At 55.2% G+C, this 22,247-nt stretch overlaps 2 protein-coding genes across 22 annotated transcripts in view; one reads left to right on the top strand and one right to left on the bottom strand.

Moving 5' to 3' along the window:
- MGAT3 (beta-1,4-mannosyl-glycoprotein 4-beta-N-acetylglucosaminyltransferase) overlaps positions 1-22,247 on the top strand; it is a 48,981-nt gene that overhangs the window by 11,756 nt on the left and 14,978 nt on the right. For 2 of the 21 annotated variants that reach the window (XM_057740593.1, XM_057740591.1), the window contains exons 1-5: positions 15,838-18,457; positions 18,997-19,072; positions 19,230-20,127; positions 20,328-20,389; positions 21,638-21,827. The exons of 1 other annotated variant lie outside the window; for it this stretch is intronic. Coding sequence is in view for 17 of the 20 variants with exons in the window: in XM_057740582.1 (XP_057596565.1) it covers positions 21,724-21,803 (80 nt within the window). In the remaining 3 variants the exon portion in view is untranslated. Of the gene's footprint in view, positions 1-13,734; positions 13,840-14,757; positions 15,746-15,837; positions 18,458-18,996; positions 19,073-19,229; positions 20,135-20,327; positions 21,222-21,637; positions 21,828-22,247 lie in introns of those variants that run through there. 18 more of the 21 variants (XM_057740584.1, XM_057740588.1, XM_057740583.1 and 15 more) reach the window with 17 other exon arrangements.
- LOC130856729 (poly(A) polymerase type 3-like) lies at positions 1,343-15,531 on the bottom strand. Its single transcript, XM_057741564.1, has 5 exons — positions 15,508-15,531; positions 15,150-15,228; positions 12,056-12,250; positions 8,624-8,756; positions 1,343-2,297 (listed from the first exon to the last, which is right to left on the bottom strand). The coding sequence occupies exons 1-5, from the start codon at positions 15,529-15,531 to the stop codon at positions 1,376-1,378; spliced, it is 1,353 nt and encodes a 450-aa protein (XP_057597547.1). The 3' UTR covers positions 1,343-1,375.

The following is a 22,247-nucleotide window of genomic DNA, read 5'->3' as shown; positions in this document are numbered from 1 at the left end:
AGGTTTTAATTTGATACTGAATATTTCCCAGTTCACATGAACCTGAAATTTCTTTAGCTTAATTTCTCTTGTACTTTAGAATAGTTCGATTTGTAAGTGCCTATTTTTGCTTAAGCCAATCAAATAGAGCTCCTTTACAAATTAACTTCAACAGCAATATCTAAAAACAAAGACACACACTGAGACATATATATATCCAGACACGAACTCAAAGCTTCATTTTGCAAACTTAGTCATGAATTAGATATCACAATACAAAAACTCACTAGTTTATAAACAGCTGGAATAAACAATTTAAAGGGCTTCTTCCAGTTTTTCTTTTTTCTTTTCAATCTCAGGAACTAGAGATGGTTTAGATAAGATTTTTTCCAGAGAGCTCTGGTCTCAAGGCAGAGGGAGAGAAAATCAGGCTCTCCCTAGTAGGACTTATTCCCTTAGGGTCAGAATTCTGTGGAGAATTGTTTTTTTCTTCAAGCTAGCTTTTTCCACTGGTTGCGAATTAAATGGGGGTCCATTAAACCTTCAACTGGCCTTGTGTACTTAATTGATGCAATTGAAGGTTTGTAATTTTCGTAGATACCCCCTTTTTTTTAAATAAATGTTTTTGAAAAGCTGGTCTGATATAGTTTCAAGTAGTTAATTGTTGGGTTTCCTGCAAAGAAGTTACTCTATGGTTTCCTCTTTTAGAGGCTTCTAGATACCAATCAAAGTAAGCATTCCATTCAGTCTGTTTGATCTTACAGCCGGCTTTTTTTTTTTTTTTCTAACTGTGCACACAAAAATATTTTTTGGAATATCAAAAGAACCCCAATTTGGTCATTTTAGGTTGAGATCTCCCTTAGTATAACTTTCCCAATTAAGTTGGTACTTGCAAGTATAAGTTTTGGTACGTACATAAACCTGGCTGGGGTGTTATTAGAAAGAGGCTGGCCTTCTGACGCCCCATGTTTCTGTGAGAGGCTCTGTTTCCCGTTTTAAAGTTGAATTTGTCTGGGATAAAAAAAGAAAAAGAAAAAGAAAAACTAGTGAAATTGTATGGTGGGCCAACCTGCTGCTTGTGAGCTTAACTCCTCTAGGCATCACCCCACAGTCGTTTCAGCTCTCTCACGTGCCCCGGTCCTCCCTGTGGTAGTCTAAGACCACCGCGGGTGCTCGGATCGCGGAATGGCCAATTCTTATTGCCACCCCTGGCGAGCAAGTGTTTTAATTAAGCAGTGGGTTTCCCTGTGGGACCACTGCACGGTATGAGGACTCTGCCTCCACCACTCCCGTGAATCTCTCAGTCGCCTGAGAGAGCCGTACTGGCCGGGAGGAGTTCTTGTCCCTTGTCTTCTTCTTTTTTTTTTTTTTTTCAGTGTCTACAATCAATTTTATTTTAATATAATCTAAACACATACCATTTAGAAAATACCAAGAAAAATTTATGTACAAGAGTTGATGCTATTGCATTTGGATAAAGCTGGCAAGTTCTCGCTACTAGCATAGCCCGGGAAACACCACCGAGGAAACCTAATATATTGGAACAGATGTCGTGGCGTTTGGCCCACAGTTTGGTAGCTCTCAGGGTTAACCTGAAGTTGTCAATGTTTGGTACTAGATGTAAAATTTCATCGGTTACCCTGCAACCGTTAAGACGTCTTATGCATCTTATATCTACATTTTTAAGCAGACTGTCATCTCTTAAGTCCAGGTCTTCTGGAATAGCCTGCAGTGCTAATCTTGCAAACAAAATATCAGTCTCTATCCCATCAAAACACAGTTTTATAACTGGTACAAATGCCTCTTCAACAGCTCTTAAATCTTTTACTTCTTCCCGTAATTTCAACGTATCATAGAATGAGGTGAAAAAGTCACTTCGATCAACATGTCTTGGCGCAACACACAGCGCATCAATATCGGCACCTGTTGTATGTACTCCTAATCTATAAGATCCAAATGTAAAAATTTTTCCACCAACATTTTCAATTACAGATTGTGGAAGATTCTTGCTTTCACCGATTTCTCGTATCCACTCTTTGACGAGGTTATTTAATTTTCCCAAAATTAAAATCCTGCGCTGCAGTTCCTCTTCCTCTTCAAAAACCCCAAAGGGCTTCAGAGTCTCAATTAGTTTCTGTGTAAGCAGGCAGTCAGTCTCCTTGGGGGCTGCTAGGCTGATGGGAGAGGTAATGCCATAGTGCTTCTGTGGTGGCTGTGATCCCTGCGTTGTAACTGGAAACGGTATCGTCTCCTGCGCCGGCACCGCCCAGTCACTTCCCCCCCACAACCGCCGCCGCTGCCGCCCTGGGCAAGATCCACTGGGGGGGGGGGGGGCGGGGGGGGCGTGGCCTGCCTCAGCCCTGGGTCCCACCCCACTCCCGCTCCCGCTCCCGCCGCTTTAAGCGCTTCTCCTCCTTCCCCGCTTCTCCTCCTTCCCCTTCGTCCCAACACGGCGCCTGAGCGCTACCACAGCAACGTTCTCCCTTGTCTTCTGAGCAAAGCTCTCATATAATATCTTCACTTTTATCCCGACAAATTCAATTAAGGCAGCCGAATTGAGGAAAAGCGTCAGATCAGCCTCTCACCTAACCGCTCAGCCAAGACCACTCAGTTTCCTACACCTGAGCAAACCCTGGTATCTTTCAACCAGCCCCGCCCCGCCTCCTTCAGAATCTTTCACCTAGGGGGGTATCCCCAATATTTTTTTCAGTCCAGCCCTACCCAGTATCTTTCAACTGGGTGGATATTCCTTGGTATCTTTCAACTGAATCCCACCCAGTATTTATCCACTGGGTGGGTATTTCCCTGCTATCTTTCAGCCAAGCCCCCCCCCCCCATCCCCCGTATTTTTCAGCTGGGAGGAGGCAGTTACCTGCTATACCACCAAATAAAACTCAGGATCATCAACCAATACGGGAGATCCAAGAACCAGGAGATACTCATCCAAATTTGTCTGGACTCCCCGAAGAGGTGGACAGGCTCAAGGAGCCTCTGCTGGTACCAAGGCTCTGGTTCCTCGTAGAGTTCAGGCAAAGGAGAGAAGTCCACTCTGGGTCCCTTATTAGTGGTCTCCAAAACTGTCGACTTAAAAAAAATTGCGCAATGTTAGAGTTGCGTGTTGCGTTTATTTGGGGCAAAATGAGGACTGCAGTCCAGGAGGGAGCATCCCAGGTAGCTCTGAGAAACTGTTCCAAAGAGGCAAGGGGGAAGATTAGTATATATGTATTCTTGGTAAAGGAGGAGTACATGTAATCAAGTACATTTTTTTGGAGGGGGTTTCTGCTAGTCAAGAGGAGCAGACATCACCACGTAGGGATTTAGTGCTTTTCTAGATATGAGGAGATGCAAGGGTTGGGCTCATCAGATCAGGTCCTGAAAACATCTAAGTACCTGAAGACGTGTTCTGCCCATTTTCCAAAGCCCAGAGTGCCTCCTCTCCACCCTGAATTCCCTTCAGGGGGTGTTGAAAGTCAGCAGCTACAGCAGCACAAAGTGATTTGATTCCTGTACAGGCAGATGGCAAGTTCCAATTTATAGTTGACAACTTCATATTCTTCTGTTGCTAAGGGGAGGGTTAGGCAATGAGACATTAGAATTTTCTTCAGTGGGAAAATGAACAGTTCAGACTCTGTACATTACTGTTCTGAGCCTTGGGTCTTTGGTAGAAAGACCATTTTCCATCAGGAACTTGGCTAAAATTCCTTACAGGATGAACAAAGGGGTCGCTATGGTCCATGATGGACTTAGCTCAGGGTAAACAAATCCAGCATTCTGTCAACCGAGTGGAGAAAGCAAGAGTTTGTGCAACATGAACCAGAGAGTTGTCTGTCCACCCTGTGGGTAAGGGAAATAGGCATAGAAAAACTAAGGCAATTAGTAGCTTCAGAGAGGTACCAGTCAGGGCCATATTTAAATCACCCAGCATGGGCAGAGAAGTTCAGAATTCTGAAAGCAAGGGTGGGAGCAAAGAAGACCACACTTATCTAAATCTACCAGAGCATGTCAGTTATTCTGTAATTGGATCGGAGTGCTGGAAGGCAAAAGGAAGATAGTGGCTATGGGTGCTTAGCCTAGGGTCTAAGAAGACCTTTTGCCCTTTTCGAATAAGAGCTTCAGATCTTGGAGAGGCTCACTCATCCACCTGGAATTTTCAGGCTCTCCTGGGTCCTCTGGATCCTGTGGAGACTCGGAGGAAGGGGTGGATTCACAGCGTTGGCTGGAATGTGGGTCTTCAGGTTCCTGTAACTTATCAGTGGAGACAGGTTTAATCCTGGACAGATGAACCCAGCTGGTGACTCCCTGGAGTTTAACTGCTGTAGGAGTGCTCAGCAGGACTTGGTAAGGACCCTTCCATTTTGGGAGTGACTGGTGGCCGGGGGCTCATTTTTCCAGGTCTTTACAAGTACCCAGTCTCTAGGGTTTACAACAGGGTGACTGGGATTGCCGTCTGGAGAAGACTGTACTCTGTTGCCATGCTCTTGTATGGCCTTCTGGACCTGGCCCGGGTTTATAATGTACCTAAGATGAGCCTGGGTTTCTGGGTCAGTTAGCATGTCCAGAGTAAGGAATGGCCTTCCATATGTTATTTCGAAAGAGCTTAACTTAGTGGTTGCTTTAGGGGCTGCTCTGATCCTTAAGAGGGCTATAGGCAACAGGCGATACCACGACTCTGACGTTTCCTGACAGTGTTTGCCCAAGGTTTTCTTTAGAGTATGTTCTACTTTTCCTGAGGACTGAGGTCTCCAGGATGAATGGAGATGGTATTTAATTCCTCAAACCTGTGGAAGCTGTTGTGTGACCTTTGCTACAAACAAAGATGCATTGTCACTCTGAAGGTGACGGGGCAACCCGAATCTAGGAATAACGTCCTTTAGGAGCACCTAGCCGCTTCAGTCGCTTTCCCTGTAAAAAGTTGGAAGACAACTGTAGACATTGCGTCTGTCTCCAGATGGGGTGGGGTACTCAGGCACAACTAAAGAGGCATGCGAAATCAGCCTCTGCTCCAATTGGCAAGTGAGAGGCCCAGTAAAGTAATGGGTGCGAGTCTTTCCGTCGACACCAGTCACAGTACAGCTTTTGGAGGAAAGAGGTCCAGCGTGAGAAATTAAGACAGAGTAAGTGGCTCCCGTATCAATTTAAAAAATCAGTTTTCTTACCTGCCACATCAAGGACTACCCGGGGCTCCTCAGTGGAGATCCACATCTCATTGGGGCGAGCTGCCAGACCCCCCGGGCCGCTTCAGTTGCCCAGCAGGGCCATCTTGGGAGCAGGAGCCTCCCTTCCCCTTCCCGACAGAGGGCAGTCCCTTTTCCAATGACCTGTTTGTTTGCAGGCTGGGCATGGCCCGGGGGGCTCTTTCTGGCATTCTTAGGCCCAGTGGCCAGTTGACTTGCATTTGTAGCATTCTGCCTTGTTGGTCTTACCTCCAGACGGATAGTTTGACTTCCTTGGCCCCCTCGGGTTGTCCTGAGGTCGCACGGCATGGCTGACAGCAATGGCTCTCAGGTTTGTGTGAGCCCTGGCCTGTCTTTTCTCGCGTTGGGTTCTCTCTTCCTCCTCAGCTTGATCTCAATTATTAAATACCCCAAAGGCCACATCTAGGAGTTGGGTCATGGGGGTTTGTGGGCCAAATTGTAAGTTTTGGAGTTTCCCCTAATATCAGGGGCGAATTGGCTGACAAGATGCTGTCTGAGCAGGGACTGACCTTTGGAAGTGGGGGGATCTATGTTGGTATACTTCCTAAATGCCTCCACAAGCTGCCTGTGAAAGAGGGCTGGATTTTCGCTTTCTTCTTAGGTCACACCTTTAACCTTTTCATAGTTAACTGACTTTTGGATACACTTTCTCTTCCCTTCTAATACACACTGGATCATGTGCTTCCTGGCTTCTGTTCCTGCCTGGGAATTATAATTCCAAGGGGTTTCCTGATTCGGGACTGCGTCTCCGCCCATAGCACAATGTTCGGGTTGGTCTCTGGCAAGCTGGTCAGCGTGTCCCTGGGCTGCTGCCCAGATTCTCTGTTTTTCCTCAGGGGTGCAACAGGTAGATAAAACCACTTGAACATCCTTCCAAGTTAAGTCATGGACCAGACTGAGGGCATGAAAACCTTCAACAAACTTACTAGGGTCTTCAGAAAATCGGCCCAGTTCCTATTTGCACTGGGCTAAATCGATTAAAGAGAAGGGCACATGTACTCTCATCATCCCTTCGCCACTTGCCACTTCCCTAAGAGGGCATCATCTCCCTGATCCCAGGAAGCTCCACTGCAAGTTGCCCTAGAGGGACTAGCCTCTCTTTCTTGGGGTAGCAGAGGTTATGGAGAGACATAAGGAGGTGGAGTCTGAGATCGGTCAGAGGGACCGGGAGAAGTAGGTGCCTCCGGAGAAATAGGGACAGTGTCAAGGGTAGGAGAAGCTAGGTTTCCCCGAGAGACGGGAGAGCTGAGAAGGGGATCATCTAAAATGTGGGAAGAATCTCATGGTTCCCCCAGTTTTGAATCACGAGAGCTGTATAGGGCGGGATTTTGCTGAAGGACCACCAAAGCCTGAATATAGGGAACCTTACTCAACTTTCCCATCCTGGGGCAATAAAGATCCAACTACAGAATGGTATCGTAATTTAGAGACCCGTTTTCAGGCTTTCTCCATTCCCCAACTTACACAAAGACCAAGCACTGCTACAATCGAATTTAAGTTTTTCCTTCCTTAGCCCTTCTCTTTTAAAAAATTTCCAGTTCTTAAGGATACACTCCAGAGGTGTCTCTTCTGGCTTGGAGGGGGATGCTCCCATGCTGAGTAACCTGCAACCGAGAACAAGACAGCACTTCTAGAATGAAGCTGGCGTGCCAGAGACATTTACCAGGAGGCTTTAACCTGAAGGGGTTCAGGGCATCCCCCACATTCCCTTTGAACCTGATGGGATTTCAGGTGTCCCCTACTCCCCCAAAGATTTCTCACCAAACGTCTCTGGCCTTCCTTGGTACCCTGCACAGGGCATCCCCCCCAGCACGGCCAGAGAAGGGCTTTTGAGTCAGTGCAGACTGGTTGCCAGGGCTTTCCTTAGGAGGGATCCCTCGTCTATAGAGCGTATGGCCTCTGACAAGTCTACCTACGCTTGGGTGTATTCCTCGCGACTGAGCATCTACAAAGTTCATAATTCAGGCTTCTGGGTAGCAGCCAGCCCGATAGGCTGTCCATAGCAGTGTGTAGGCTGCCAAGGCCTGGAGTGAAGGGGGTCCGATAGATGTAAAGACAAACCCTTGGAGAAATTGGAGTCGGGCGCTGTGCCAGACGGCACGGGGTTCAGGGCTTGAGGGCCGGGAGGCAGAAAAATCCTTATCGTAAATCTCTGGGCATTGAGTGAGGTGAAAGACTAGACAGCAGAAGAACCCAAAGTCCTCCGCCCTATCTGCCTGGCAGCTAAGGTAGAATCGGGAATCGCCTGACGATTTTGTCTGACACAGGCAGCGCTGGCTTTGGCAGCGATGGGGACACAGTTTAGGAATGATGTCCAGGAAATCCTTCCCTACAAGGACACAGAGAGGTGAAGTGAGAGAGAGACCTCGTTGTGTGGTAAGGTGAGAAAGAAAGGGGTAGTGGAGGGTTCCATGCGGGACAGTGAGAGAGGGAGAGAGAAGACCAGAGCGGAAGTCAGGGGCCTCAAGCCGCAGCCCGGACACGCCTGTGGTTTACCTTGACTTCCCAAAGTCCCGGGTTTTGGCACCAAATGGGATCTCGGGTGGCCTCGGCCCGCAGCGGCTTCAAGCAGGGTTTCGGTTCCCGGTCAGTGATTGAGGTCAGGTCGCGGGGATGAGAGCACCGAATCCTAGCCACTAGACCAGTGGTCAATGACAAGGCCCTGGCCCTACGGCTTTGCAGAAAAGAATTCCCACAAAGACAGAAAGTAGTGAAACAAGTAAAGTACTTATTAGGAAAAAAAAGAGCAGAATACGTGTGGATAGACACACAGGAGAGAGTCGCACCCTCGTGGCAGTTTGAATCACTTACCTGGGGCATTTCTTCCGTGTTTCCTTTGACCGATCATTTTGATTTGCCTGGTTCAGAGTCCATATTTGGTGTATCTCAGGATTTTCCCACGGGTGCGTGTGCGTCTTTTAGCCAAGATGGGTTCCACTGAAGAGGCCTGTGGGTAGGTTTGGGTACTTCGCATCACTCCCCTTTTGACCTCCAAGGAGGCTTTCCTTGCACCTGTGGTTGGGGGAGGTGTCCTGACTTCTAGAATGAGGATTATGTGGTCTCTTATCTTCTACCTGGGTAGGGCCCAGCCTCCTCTCCAGATTTTCCTGTTATTCCTGTCTCAGAGGATCGGTCCACAGGGAGTGAACTCAGACCGTTTGCCCTGGGGGCTCATCTGTCTCCCGCCTCAGGCTGCCTCAGCTGCCCTCTTCTGAGGGTCTGTCTTGTGCCCTTGATGTGGTCAGGGCTACTTGACCCACATTGGTGATCACTTTTACTGTGGTAGCTGGACCACCTCAGTCTGGGCAGCTTTCTGAACCTCAGTTTCCACATCTGTCAAGTGGAGAGAATCCTCCACGGAGTTGTGGAGGGGACGGCATGAGATGCTGCGTGCAGATACACTTGGGAAGCACTCGGGAACTGGCTGGCTGCTGCATCGGTATTTTTACCTGCAAGACAGGGACATTGATACCAGCTGGCGGGACACGTCCACTTCATGGGTGATGGTAAGGATCCTGTGAGGGCTGGATGTGACCAGGAGGTAGCCGAGGCCTGCGGGAGCTGTGGGTCCACGTCCTCCTTCTAGGAGGAGACGAGAGAAGCAGTGAGGAGTGACCAGAGGTAGGGTGGGCTGCACAGACAGCTTCCTCTTGCCCTCGTGGGCACCCACCACCTTCTGGCCCCCAGCCATGCCAATCAGGGGACTCTGCTCTGCTCCCCAAGGCCAAAACCTCTTTGTTCCCCATACCGCATGGTGCATCCCACTCCCAGCCAGCTCTAATCTACCACATGGGGACCAGGGCTCCCTTCCAGAAGGTTCTTCAGCTATTCTGGCCAGCAAACATGGTGTCCTCCGTGCCAGGCAGCCAGGTGGAGAGGACACAGGCCTTGCCCTCTAGAGATTGGAACCTAGTTGGGCAGGAGATACCCCGGGCACCCATGGTCTGCCTAGCCCTGTGCTGGCTGCTCGGGGGTAGGGGGAGAGCCTTGATAATTGTGCCGTGAGGCGGTCCAGGGCAGAAGTGGAAAAGCAAGGATTCCGGATCCAGCGGCCCAGGTTCAAATCGCGATCCTGTCCCATATTACTGTGTGACAGTGGATTAGTGACTCTGCCTCTCTGTGCCTCAGTTTCCTTGTCTCTAAAATGGGGATGATACACACTATTGCTGTTTGAACAGCTTGGTTCAGTTTCCAGTGGGCATTCGCTGTCCCCCTTCCAGAATTAGTCTCCCTGTTCGCCCTGCCTCCTCAGAGACTACACGGCCTGCCCCAATAGATGTGTTGTCCACTTCCCTGTTGCCTTCCCCTCTGTCTGTGAGTCCCCGTGGGCCGGGGCCTGCCTTTCTGTACCCATTGCTTGGGCAGCGAGCAACGGTATGCTAGCAACTGGCTCTTGAATGAGCAGTGATGGCCAGTTTCCGTGGTGTAAATCTTCCCAGCAGGGCTGATGTCAGGCTACCAACAGCTTAACAGTCTCACAGTGGGAGCTGGTGTAGCACCCAGGCATTCAGCAGGTGCTTAATAAAAAACAGCAGAACAAGAAGGAAAGTCCCCAGGGTTTGGGAGTCAGAGAGACTTGGGGAGCTGCCATGGGACACTAGCTGAGGAGGGCTGGAGAAGGGGTGGGGGTGGGGCGCTGGACAGGCTGCGGGGGGCGGCGAGAGACCACCCTGAATAAGCGCAGGAGGGAAGCCCTGTCACTCACTAGAAGCCTCCTCGTGCCGCCAGTGGGGTTTATTACTGAGTAGTCCTGATAGACGGGGAGCTCCGTGGGCCTCAGGAGCTCAAATGAATGAACGAGTGAGTTGGTGAATGAATGGTTCTCAGCGCAGGGGAACGGCCCTGCTCTTCCTTCCACCCGTTCCTCCCCCTTCTCCATCCCTGATGGAAGACACTGACCCTCCAGAGAGCGGCCTCACTTGCAGCAGAATGGTCACAGGGACCTTGCTTGTCCCGATCTCCCAAAAGCGGAAAGAGAGGCTTCAGGAGGGGGTGGGAACTTCCCTAGGGCTGGCAGCAGCCCTGGTGGGTGGGGCAGGAGAGACCACCCTTCCGTGGTCTACAGTGGCCTCCTAAGGGGGCCCAAGGCCCTGCCCACAATCCAGGAAGTTAACGGGGTCCCAAAATACTTTTCCTTGCACTGCTGAAATTCCCCTGGCGGCTCGCTTATTTTCATCTTTTCTATGAAAACAAAATTGGAACAATAGGAATCACTCACACACCTAATGACTCTGTTGTTTTATGAACTTAATGCTTATTTGGCTAAGACATCAGTTCCCACTGAAGTGGAACTCCCCGGGCTGAGGTGGGGTGCAGGGTGAAGGCCAGGCCAAGACGTAAGAGTCTGTGCTGACAAGGGGGCCTCCTGAGGGCCTGGGCAGGCCAGGAACTTCCCAGGAGGAGCAAGCCAGACGGTCTGAGTGAGGGAAGGAGGTTGGCAGAGACCCATGATGGAGGACTTTACAGTCATAATAGTTTGCTGCTGTGCATCGAGTGCTTACTCTGTCTGTATTATCCCAGTGACTCTGCTAACTTCCCTCGAGGTAGGTGCTATCAGTGGTATTATCCCATTTGGCAGTTCGACGGGGCCTGGGGCCGGGAAGTGGCAGGGCTGGGATTATATCCAGCCTGTAGGACCCCACAACTTGATGGGACTGCCTGTCTAGGCCCCCTCAATCACCAGAGGCAACTGCTCTCTGAGGCTTGGACGCCTGGGACAGCTGCCTCCCCCGTGTCCCAGCCTCCAGGCCACCCTCTCCGGGGCCCCGGGGCTACTCCCTTCCTTCCTTCCTTCCTTCCTTCCTTCCTTCCTTCCTTCCTTCCTTCCTTCCTTCCTTCCTTCCTTCCTTCCTCCCTCCCTCCCTCCCTCCCTCCCTTCCTTCCTTCCCATCGTCCTGGGACCCTGCCTCAGGAAGGCCTGCTCAGCCTCACCTGGGCAGCTTGGGGAAAGTACATATTTCCCAGGCCCCACCCTGCCCTGCTGAGTTAGAATCCCACCATGGGGGAGGCAGGGCTGCAAACTTAGGTTTGAATCCCCTGGGGATTCAGAGGCCTGTGGACTCCAACAACCACTGCTCAGCCCTGTGAATTCCGGGCTGCCTTATGAGACCCTTGCCCTCGGGGACCCAGATGCCTGTGACTCAGCCCCTTCCTGTGTTCTCAGCCTCTGCTCCAGCCCCAGCCCTGACCCAGCCCTGCACACCCCACGCCCTCCTCCCTCCTCCTCTCCCCCCGCCCGTTGCTTTTATCCCAGCACCTGCTGCTGCCTCCTCCAGGGAGCGGGTCCTGGGCTGGCTGTGGACCGCCCAGAACTTGCTCAGTACTTTGGACAAATCCCTCATGGCCGCCCTCCTCTTGTTACCGGGGACCCAGCACATGGTCTGGGTGCATCGTGGTGGCCGGGGAAGGGGGACCAGGGAGAGCTGCCCATGAAGGGAGGGGACCGGTTCCTGGGCTGGGCACACAGGCACTCTGTGAGGGCTGGCACCATGCCTCACACAGAGGAGGCACTCGAGAAGTATTTCTTAAGTGTTCATCGAATGGTCATTTTGAGAGTGGAAGGTGAGGACCACTTCTGGAAACAAGGCGGATGGGCTGCTTTAGGTGGAAGATTGAGAAGCTGGCTTCCCGACCCGTGGCCCGGGACTGTGGATGTTAATGGTCGTGTAACTCCTATGTGTGGCATGAATGGTGCTTTCTTGTGTGACTTCATTTCAGCATCTCAGGGGCAGTGCACCAGCTCCCCAACCCAGGCTAGAAATCCAGGTGCCAGCTTTCCTCTCAGGCCTTTTCTGGTGCCGTCCTTCTGTCCGGAATGCCCTTCCCCTCCTCTCCTGACTCAACCGTTAAGACTTTGCCGGGAAGCCACGCCTCACTCCTACCGCAGCGGTGACGCTGATCCGTCTCGCCGGGGATTTCTGTCTGTCTGTCCCCATGGGATGAGAACCTCGTGCAAGGCAGGTCTGTTGAGGGCCTGGCACGGATGCCAGTGGAGTGAGCAGAGAAGAGTGGGTCAGGGGACCCCCGGTAGGGGTCACCAGGGCCAGCAGGGGGGCTTCCGTTGCTGCTCCTCGTGTCTAGGTGGCAAAGGGAGGGCATTGTGGGAAAGACCAAGGGGCCTCCTGGCGCAGCTCCTGGTAGCAACAGGAAGGTGCAGCCCAGCCGGGTGACTGTCACCTCAGCCCAGAGAGGGGGCCAGACTGGGGAGCCTGAGGCCACCGGGGAGCTGAACCCACCCATTTCACAGAGGGAACGTTGAATCCCAGGGCCCTGGGCCCCGACCCAGACCTTTGTGGTCTGTAGGAGGAGATCCCGGGGCTGTGAGGCTGCACCCCATCCCCATTCCTGTCCCAAGCTGGGGTGTTTCTCAGTGGGGGGCCAGGTCAGGGGGTGGATGAGATGGAGGCGAGGAGAGCAGCGTCTGGCCTCTGGTTCCCCGGCATGGGAGACGAAGCTCCTCAGGGAAAATGCACGTTGCCCGAAAGCTGGCGGGAAATCCATGTCGGTAGTTCATTCCAGCATAACGGTACACTGGAAAAAGGCTGTGAGAACTTAGGCCAGGATGTTAGCCCATGGCGTGGCGGGATGGTGGGTGATATCGTCCTGTTTCTTTTGCTGTGATGTCCAGATTCCCTAGAATGTATGAGAAATGTTTATAACCAGAAAGATGAAGTTATATTCTAAAGGAGAGAGGTAAGAGAAGGTGCCGTGAGAATAGCCAGCTCCCCATTTTGGGGATTCTGGGGTCACTGCTTGTGGGCAGCCTCCAGGGGGACTGGCTGTGGTGTCTCAAGGTGGGATGTTGCCCGGCCCCAGGCACATCCCCCCAAACAGGTGCGTCTGTGGCAAACAGCGTGCATCTCTCTCATTCCTGGAAATTGGGTCAGTGAGAGTCCAGGCCTGGGGCTACTGGGATGCAGTGCCCCGAGAATTCCGTCCAAACCTCTGACCTCATTCCTATGGTGCCAGTTGGCCTCTGCTCCTTTCCCCCCATGTACCTCACGTTCCAGCCTCGGAGCCATTGCTGTGCTGGACCCTCCACCTGGAACGCCAACCCACTCCACCCGGGCGCTGCCATCTACCCAGGAAGCCATTCCTGCCCCTTCCAGCCAGAGGTGACCCCAGGGCTGTTGGCTCTACCCCCCCACCCCCACCCCACCCCCGTGCCCAGTGGGTGTGCGTCGCTGTTGACTCCCGACAGACTCCTGCCTCGAAGTGCATTTCTGGCAGTCGTCCTGCGATGCGGTCAAGTTTCCCCCCTGTGGTAATAGTATTCCTAATCACAGCTGAGTCCTGATTCCGGCTGGGGACTGAACGTCTGTCTCCCCCACGGCCCCTGACTCTGTCCCTGGTGCAGAACACTCATTCATTCGTTCATTCATTCAACACTTAATCAGCGAGTGCCTACTGTGTGCCAGGGGCGGGGCTACATGCCAGGGCACAGATCTGCCGACTGCAGGGTGTGAGCGTGTCTGCGTTTTTGTGCATATTTTTTTTTTGCCTGTCACCTCCGCGTGCACACAGCAGGAACACCTCTGTCATATGAATGTGTGTCCCTTAGGTTGTGCCCATGTGTAATCTTGCCAGTCTTGAGCATGCCTAGCTAATTCATTCAGCAGGCGTTTGTTGAGCGCCCACAAGGAGATGCCAGGCCGTGACCCGGAAGGTGAGTGTCCCAAGGTCTCTGCCCTTGGGAAGTGCCCACCTTGTGGGGCCATCACCGTGCAGACTGGTGGGGACGGAGTCCAGCAGGGGTGGGGGTGGGCAGGATGGCCTCCTGGAGAGATGGGGAGAAGGGTGGGGAGGGGCATTCCTGCCTGGCTGTGCGTGTGCTCTGTGATCCCTCCGTAACCCTTGGACCCCGAGCTGGCCTTCCTTACTGGTTTCACAGCTCTGAAGCGCTCCTGAAGGCAGATTGGGCTGGAACACGGAGTTGTGGGCTGTGAGCCCCGCTCTCAGTGCAGGGAGGAGAGGACAGTGCCCTGAAGGAGGAAGCATGTTGGCTGGAGAGCCCGGGGTGCAGAACTTTCTATGAGAGGAGAGCTTCAGGACCAGACTCCAGAACACAGCACCTAGAAAGTAGAACCCCTCAATTCAGAGAAGCTGGAATACGGAACTTGGAGGGGGGAAGTGGAGCAGCAAACCTAGAATGCGGCCCTCTGGAACGTGGAACACTGGTGTCAGCCAGAGCTGGAAAGTCAAGTCCAGGGGTCAGTGGGAAACTGAGGTCAGAGAGGATGGGGTGGTCCTGCACCTTGGTGAGCAGCAGTGGGCACGCACGTGGTGTCTGCTGAGCCAGGCCCTTCCCACGGCCTGCTGGTACCTGACCTTGGACAAGGCATGTCCCCTCTCTAAGCCCCGATTTCCCGATCTGTGAAATGGGCTTGTGAAGATGAGCTGCGATGAAGGACATCGCTTGGGAAGGGGGTGCTGCTCTTGGTGCTCAGGGTCTCCCGGGAGGTTAGTGGAATTGCCAGGACCAGGACCCCAGCCACCTGACCCCCGGAATGACCTTCTCACCTGTGGTGATGGTTCTGAGGCTGCCGTTTTGTTCCCTCTCTCCTGTCTCACAGTCAGTGGGAAGTTCGAGCACCTGTGGGCCTGTTCCAGAAAGCTCTCTGGATCCAGCAGGTGGGAAGGACTAAGTATGAGGGTGAGTCGAAAATTATCCGCACTCTGGCTGTAGAACTTACAGAAGTTTTAATATAACCGGAGTGCAGATAAGTTTTGACTCACCCTCCTAATTACAGAGCAAGAACAGATTGGTGACTCCCATGAAATTAGCGGGCAGGGCCCAGCACCTGCAGCTCTGCACAATGTCCCCTGCCATTTGGTGAGGGCTTACTGAGAGTCCCTGGTGGGGACAGTCAGGTCCTGACCCAAGGAAGCTATGGCTGCTCACAGGCAGGGGCGGACAGAAAGTAACTGGGGAGGGAGAAGAGAAAAGGCTCATTGTTCAGCCTCGCGGAGGCTCACCAGGTGCCCAGAGCCGCAGGGCCAACCAGCTGTGCACCTGCTCCATCAGGACAACTCCCAGCAGGAAGTGCTCAGGTTTCTGCAGCGCAGGAGCCGCAGGCTCTGGGCCAGGTGCAGCCCCACATCCCTCCGAGGACCCTGCAGATGGAGAGAGGAGGAATTTTGCTTGGGGCTGCAGAGCTATGGGGGGCAGAGCCAGGGTTCAAGGCCATTTACTCACTCAGCAGTGGCTGGCTGAGCACCTACTGTGTGCCAGGCCTGGTTCTGGGCACTGAGCACACAGCGGTGAGCCTCGGCGGGGAGGATCCTCACCAGCTCAAGGCTGTTGCTTCATTTTCTGCCTTCTTCCTTCCTGTACCTCCTTCCGGCCATCAGCAGTCATGTTGCTGAGTGCTCTGGGATGGAGTCATTCCCCGTGTCTCCCTTCGCCACTGCCAGCGCATTGGAAGGAACCCTTAGAATTCACGTAGATGAGCCGCTGCCCTAGGGCATGCTGAGCCTGGGGTCGCCTGGCAGGCAGGACTAGGACCTGCAGCCACCTTTCCTGAGCCCCAGACCACGCCTGAGAATCCAGCGGTACTGACTGAAAAGTGCAGGTGTGCGGGTTTGAGGGGAAGGTCTTTCAGTCATTCAGCAAACCTCTGTCCGGCGCTGTGCTGGAGCTGGGGACCAGGGGCGTGGGGGGGAGGGGCAGGCCAGGGTTGAGACAGCTCGGCTGTCTCCACAGCCTGGGGTCAGGGAGGCCTGGAGGAAGTCTAGTTCAGCTGAATCCTCCCGAGACCAGCATGGCAGGGGCAGTGTAAGGTTACACAGAAACTTCGAGCCTCTCGGAAGATCTGGACTTTATTCTGAGGGCAGCGGTTCTGAACTGGGAGGGGCAGCGGCAGAGGTGGCTTTTGCTTGCCTCACGGGCACCTGGCTGGGGACCTCCTTGGGAAGGTCACTGCTGTTGTCCAGGTGCGCGTTGGTGGTGGCACCCCCAGTGGGGGACCGTGGCGCTGGGAAAAGGGTGGGACTTGAGAGGTGTCAGGGCGTGGGATAGACAGGCCTTGGTTAATAGTTGCGCAGGGTCAGCGAGAGGGAGGATTTAGGGTGGTTCCTGGGTTTCTGGTGTGGGCGGCTGGGTAGATGGTTCCGTCACCGACGGGGCCCAGAAGGGGGAAAGCTGGTAGTGCTCGAAGTTGTCCAAGCGTCCTGGGTGCCTGGCTCAGGTCACAGGTTATCAGCTCAGGTTGTTGGAACAACTGTTTGAGCGTGTTCTTTGCGCCCTGTCTTGCAGCAGAAGGTCCCAGGTGTGATGGCAACCAACTCTAAAGCCCAGGTCCCCGCCTTCTCTGCGGCCTGGCCTGGATCCCTGTGAGTCTGATTCTCTCTATCCCTTACCCCTGCCAGCACTCAGGCCTCGCACAGGCACAGATGTACCCACCACCTGCTGCCCTGTACACGTGGGGACGTGCCCACAGGAGACCTCGCACTCCTACTGCCTAGGAACACAGGTCCCCACCCTGGGCATGGGCGGCCCCCATGGGTGCTCCCCTACCCCCACCCCCCAGAGTGCAGCACATGGGACAGTCTCTCCAGCTGTAGCTTGATTCTGTCGCCCACCCTGCCTGTGCTAGAGAAAGCCCCACGAGGACAGAGGAGGGGTGGGGCGTGCCCTGTTCTCCCTTCCCCCACACTCAGGCCTTCTGGGCTGGAGATGGAGCTGAGGCTCCAAACTGAAGTGGCCCTTTGTACATTGTCCCTGGAGGATGGGCGAGCTTGGTGGGAGGGGCTGGCACCGCCCGGGCTGCCTGAGCAGGACGGCGCTGATCTCAGCAGGGCTGGGGAGGAGGGGCGGGGGGCTTTCTCTGGAGCAGTGGAGAGCACCCTGCTAGGTGTGGGTGTGCACTGGCGGGCCTGCTGCCCCAGGCATCCCCCAAACCAGATGATACTTGCCACCGGGAGTCTAGCATCGCTTCTCCTGCACGTTCCGTCCTCATTCAACGGCTGTTTATGGAGCTCCTGCCCCGGGCCAGGCTTTGTCTTAGGGGGTGGGGAGCAGCGGGGAGCCGCGGTGACCGATGACTGGGGCCCATGGTGACCCTGCTCTCTTGTTGTTGACATTCCAAGCCAGCAGGGTGTGGGTGGGGGAGACAGACCACGAACACGTAAACAAGGAGACAGATGGCTTCCGCAGTGAAGACCGTAGTGGAGCAGATGACCTGGGAGGGGACAGGCCCTTTAGCTGGCTGGTCAGGAAGGCCCCTCTGAGCAGGCAGCCGGCATGTGGAGATCGGAGGGAAGGGCATTCCAGGTGGAGGGAACAGCCAGTGTGAGGACCCTGAGGCAGGTGAGCCTGGGGTGTGGAAGGGACGGGAAGGCAGAGACTATGGCTGGACCCAAGGGAACAATGGAGACGAGGTCGGTAAAGACGCAGGGACCGGATGGCCAGAGCCTGTGGGTGCACAAAGGCGTTTGAATTTTATTCTGAGTGTGATGAGGGGTTTGCGCAGAGGGACGTGGCCTGATGGGGATGTGCAGTGACAGAGCTTGTGGGACTCAGTGCCAAATGAAAATGTAGGGTCCCCTGTCCAAAAATTAAGAATTTCAAGACAGGAAAAAAAGGGGGGGGGGCGGGTGAGGGGCAGTGAGGAGGAGTAGAGGCATTTTGGAGGGAGGTGCCAACAGGCCTGGCAACACCCCAGCCGGGCCAGCCAGGCATGTGGAGAGGCTGTGTGGACAGCGGGCACGAACGTCGGGCTAGGAATGCGGAAAATTGGTCTCTGTCAAGGCTCTTTGGGTGTTACCCCATTTAATCCTCATGGAGTAAGGGGCTGGGACCATCCCACATTGCAGTCGGGGGCTCCGAGGTCCAGGGATATTAAGTGAGCTGCCCAGGATCACACAGGGGGTCGAGAAGACGCAGCGGCCGGATTTGAATGCCGTGCCCCTGGAGTCCGGATTCCAGGGAGCGGCTGCCCCATTGCTCTGTCATCGAGTGTTCTGTGTCCTGAGAGATGGGGCGGGGGCCCAGGGGGGCTGCACCCCACACCACGGCAGGCCCAGGAATGAACTCCCCGCTCTCGTGGAGGCAGAAGGTGCTCGGCCCCGACCTGACTGGCCTTGTTCTTCCTCACCGTGAGCCTGGGAGTTGTGGGTGTTGTGATTTCCATTCCACAGATGTGGAGACGGAGGCAAGGCAAGGCTGGTCTCAGCCCCTGAGCGGGTCTGCTCTGGCTGCCCTCTCGTCCTGACGGGCCAAGGTGGGCCATTTGGGTCCGGAAGGCCGAGTGGCTGGGCGGTGGACCAGGAGCTGCAAGCCCGAGGTGCAGGGGTCTTTGCGGCAGGGAGTTGGGGGTGGGGGTGGGGTCCTCCCCGCTGGCCTCAGTGGGCTCCGTAGGGATCTGAGCAATGGGCCTATGTGGGGCGGGGCTCAGTCCACATTTGTTGAAGGATTGGCAGTGCGTTCCTGGCATAAACTGTTAGAAGCTGCGTTCTTCTCCATCCTTCAATCAGAAGCTCTATTAATGATTAACAGTCTGCCCGAATCATTATTGCAGGCTCCTGGTCCCCTCCCACTGTCTCGGCCCCACCCGGGCTGGACCCTGGCCTCCTCTCTCTTCTTGCTTCCTCTCCCTTCCAGCATTGCACGCCACCCGCCTCTCCCAGCGCTCATCCTGGCAGAGACGACCCGGCCCCTGGGCCCTGGGGACATCCCCCTATGTAGGGGTGTCCTCTCAACTCTCCTCACTCAGGCCTTCAGCCACCCTACTGGGTGGCGATGACCCTTTGTGACAGAGGGAGACACTGAGGCCCAGGGGGGCTGCGGGGCAGGCAGGCAGACCAACAGGAAGTTTCTCTCCAGGCTGATGCGGGCTCCTGAGCAGGCTGGGGTTGAGGCGACCCCCGTAGCACCCCCTCTCTGGGAGGCGAGGGCTAAGGTGAGGTGTGAGGAGGGGGAGGAGGGGTCCCAGGGGTGTGGGGCAGTGGGTTTAAAGGCCCCTAATGCATCCCACCCTCCAGCAGCACGAATGCTGGCAGCTCTGCCGGCCAAGCCCCTTCTGTACCAGAGTCTGATTGATGTCTTTACCCTCTTAGGAGGACCATGGAGAGGCCATTCCTGACACAGGGAACTGGTACCTTGCCAGGGATGGACTTGGACCTGGAGCCAGGCTGTACAGTAGCTGTATGGGGGTGTTCTCTGAGCCCTCTGATTTCTCATCCGTGGCCAGCCTCTGCTCCCACCCCCACAGGGTGGAGCGCTGGGCTCCCATGCAGGCAAACGGTCCAGGTTCTCTGATAAGCAGAACTGGATTCAGAGTTGGGTCCAGGTCCCCCAGCGGCTCTCCCCACCCCCCAGCCCCCTCTTTGTTGGAGACGCTGGGTCCCAGCCGTGGAGCGAGGTTGCTTCCGGCCCCTCCTGCAGGTACCTCCACGTCCCATCCTTGTCCCACCGGATGTGCTCGACAGCCTCTTGTGAGTCAGGCCACAGTTCACGGTGACCTTCTGGCCAGAGAGGGAGCAGGGCGAGACTCCAAGAGGACTTGGGCTCGCGGCTTCCTGAGCGCCGGGCACCGACAGGCCCCCCACCTGTGAGATGGAAACCACGGCACCCCCACCTCCGCAGCTTCTGGCTCTGGGGAGGGGCTCCCGCAGGGCGCGGCTGCCTCCCCCAGCCACTTGGTTACCTGTTTGTACCTCGTAGATGAGGAGACTGAGGCCCAGGGAGGTGAGGCCACCCTGCTGGGAAGAGGTGGAGCCAGGAAACCAGCCCCGGTGAAGGGCAGAGCTGGGGCCAGGCCAGGCCAGGGTCGGCTTACCACGCAGCCACCTAACGGCCTCCTGCGCTCGGCCTGGGGGTTGGGGGACAGCCTCCAGGGAGGAAACAGCTGCTGTCAAGCCATGCGGGCCGGGCACGGGGTCAGGAAGCACAGCGCAGCCGCCGGGATGGGACACAGCCGCGCCCTGTGACGGGCCACCCCGGGACCCGAGGCAGGTACCAGGTCAGGCGAGGGGAGGGTGGGTCTGGGGATTCCAGGGAGGGGCCAGGCAGAGACCAAGGCACGGCGGGTGGGGTGGGGAGCAGGAGGGCCCAGGGTCCAGGTCGGCCACTCTGCTGCCACTCAGAGGGTGAGTCAGGCTGGTCACTCGGGCTCTGAACCCCTTTCCTCACCTGTGATGGCGATGGGGGCGAAGGTGAGGATCAAAGCAGCTGAAACAGTGCACCTGCCGGAGGGCGGCTCTGGGATGGACCTCAGGTGGGCCCTCTTCTTCCCCCAGTGTGGTGACAGGCTGGTGGAGGTGGCCATGGGCGCGGGGGGGTGTGTGCCAGGCCCAGCTGGCAAACGGCAGATAAACAGAAACCCCTGAGTGGTGGGTGTCGTCGGTGTGGGACCCTCCCTCACTGTCTGAGCTCCCGGCCAGCAGAGCCAGGGGGAAAATAATGGGGAAGGTGGGGATAGAACCTGAAGAGAGGGAGGGTGTGGGCAAGGGGGCAGCCCGGGCAGGGGTCTGTAGGAGTCAGGTCCCCTGAGGGCCTTCAGGCCCCCAGAGCTCCTGAAGTCCAGGCCTGGCCTCAGAGGTTTCCCGACTTTTTAGAGCACCAGACTCCCTTCAAGCTAGTGGAGACCCCAACACGGGACTCTGTCCAGGGTGATCTCTTCCCACTGGAGTTTGGTGGGGGAATGGAAAGGCCTTTGGGTCTTCCTCAGCCCTTTCAGGGAACCCCGGGTTTTGTGAAATGTGTTGTTTTTTAAAAAATTTATTATTATTTTGGCTGCATTGGGTCTTTGTTGCTGCACACAGGCTTTCTCTGGTTGCGGTGAGTGGGGACTACTCTTTGTGTGGTGCACGGGCTTCTCATTGTGGTGGCTTCTCTTGTTGCGGAGCATGGGCTCTAGGCGCGAGGGCTTCAGTGGTTGCGGCATGCGGCCTCAGCAGTTGTGGCTCGTGGGCTCTAGCGGGCGTGGGCTTCAGTAACATTGTGGCGCACAGGCTTAGTTGCTCCGTGGCATGTGGGATCTTCCTGGACCAGGGATTGAACCTGCATCACCTACATTGGCAGACGGATTCTTAACCATCGTGCCACCGGCAAGTCCTGAAATGCAGTTTTAAGTCAATGCAGCCCAGCCTTGAGAGCTCCATGGGGGAAGGGGGAGGGGCCCGCACCGTTTCAGGGGGAGTGGGAAGGGGAGCAGCAGGCAGAGGGGGTTTGGGAGGGGGCAGCTCTCCTGGGCACGGGGCTCTGGTGGCTGGTCCGGGCACATGCCAGAGCCAGGGAGGACCATGACCCACATATGCAGGCCCACAGGCTCCTGCTGGGGGCCAGCACAGATGCGGGGGGGGGGCTGTTGCCTCGGGCAAGGCTCAGGGCAGCAGCCTAGACTTTGTGCTGGAAATCCTGAGTGCGCAGCTGCAGAGGTGGTGTGTTGGGTGTGAGTCCTGCTGCTGCCAGTTGAGTCTCAGGCAGGTCCCTCAGCCCCTGTGCCCCTCTCCTCACCACCCAGCTGCCGTAAGGATGATGGAGTAGGGCCAGCTCACACAGCTGCCCTGAAGACGGGGGTGAGGACGGAGGTGCCATCTCCTGGGAGGAATGTTCCGGGCCCACTGCTCTCCAGCCCTGCCTGGCCCTGCCCAGCCAGAGGGTACAGCTGTGTTGACCTCAATAAAGAGGTAAACTGAGGCAAGCTCACAGAGGTGAGGGCTTGCAGTTTGGGACAAGCAATCTGGAGCAAGCTACGAGCCAGTCTGTGTTGGGGTTGGGCCAGGTCATACTTACTGGCAGGGAATGTAGAGGGGAGAGCTTAGTGAGAGTTGGTTAAAATCAGAAACAAACAGAGACCAGCCTTAAAAACTTCTTTTGTGTGTGTGTATGTGGGGGGGTGGGCGGTGGGGGCGTAGATTGAAGATATTCCAAATTTTTCAGGGTCAGTGGAGCGCCATGTCTTTCCTGGTTAAAAACGTCTTGAGCAGACAGAGAGTCACTCTAGTCACACAAACAAAGGTCAATGCCGCCCACTTTGTGAGACCCGCTTGACCTGGGTCATGTTCCCTTCTGCCTGTGGCAGAACTTTCCAAGGTCGATAGGAGGCAACCCCTGATCAACCCCCCCATTTG

Source organism: Hippopotamus amphibius, chromosome 7 (assembly GCF_030028045.1).
Source record: "Hippopotamus amphibius kiboko isolate mHipAmp2 chromosome 7, mHipAmp2.hap2, whole genome shotgun sequence".
NCBI classification, from domain to species: Eukaryota; Metazoa; Chordata; class Mammalia; order Artiodactyla; family Hippopotamidae; genus Hippopotamus; species Hippopotamus amphibius.
This window is presented reverse-complemented; position numbering and strand designations above follow the sequence as displayed.

Coding starts and splice junctions, on each gene's coding strand:
- LOC130856729 (XM_057741564.1), bottom strand. CDS start 15,531: ATGACTGCTGATGGCCGGAAGGAG. Junction 15,229..15,507: donor CTGCTGATGGCCGGAAGGAG/GTACAGGAAGGA, acceptor CCTGCGCTGCAG/AAACCTGAGCACTTCCTGCT. Junction 8,757..12,055: donor GGATCAGCGTCACCGCTGCG/GTAGGAGTGAGG, acceptor GTCTCCTCCTAG/AAGGAGGACGTGGACCCACA.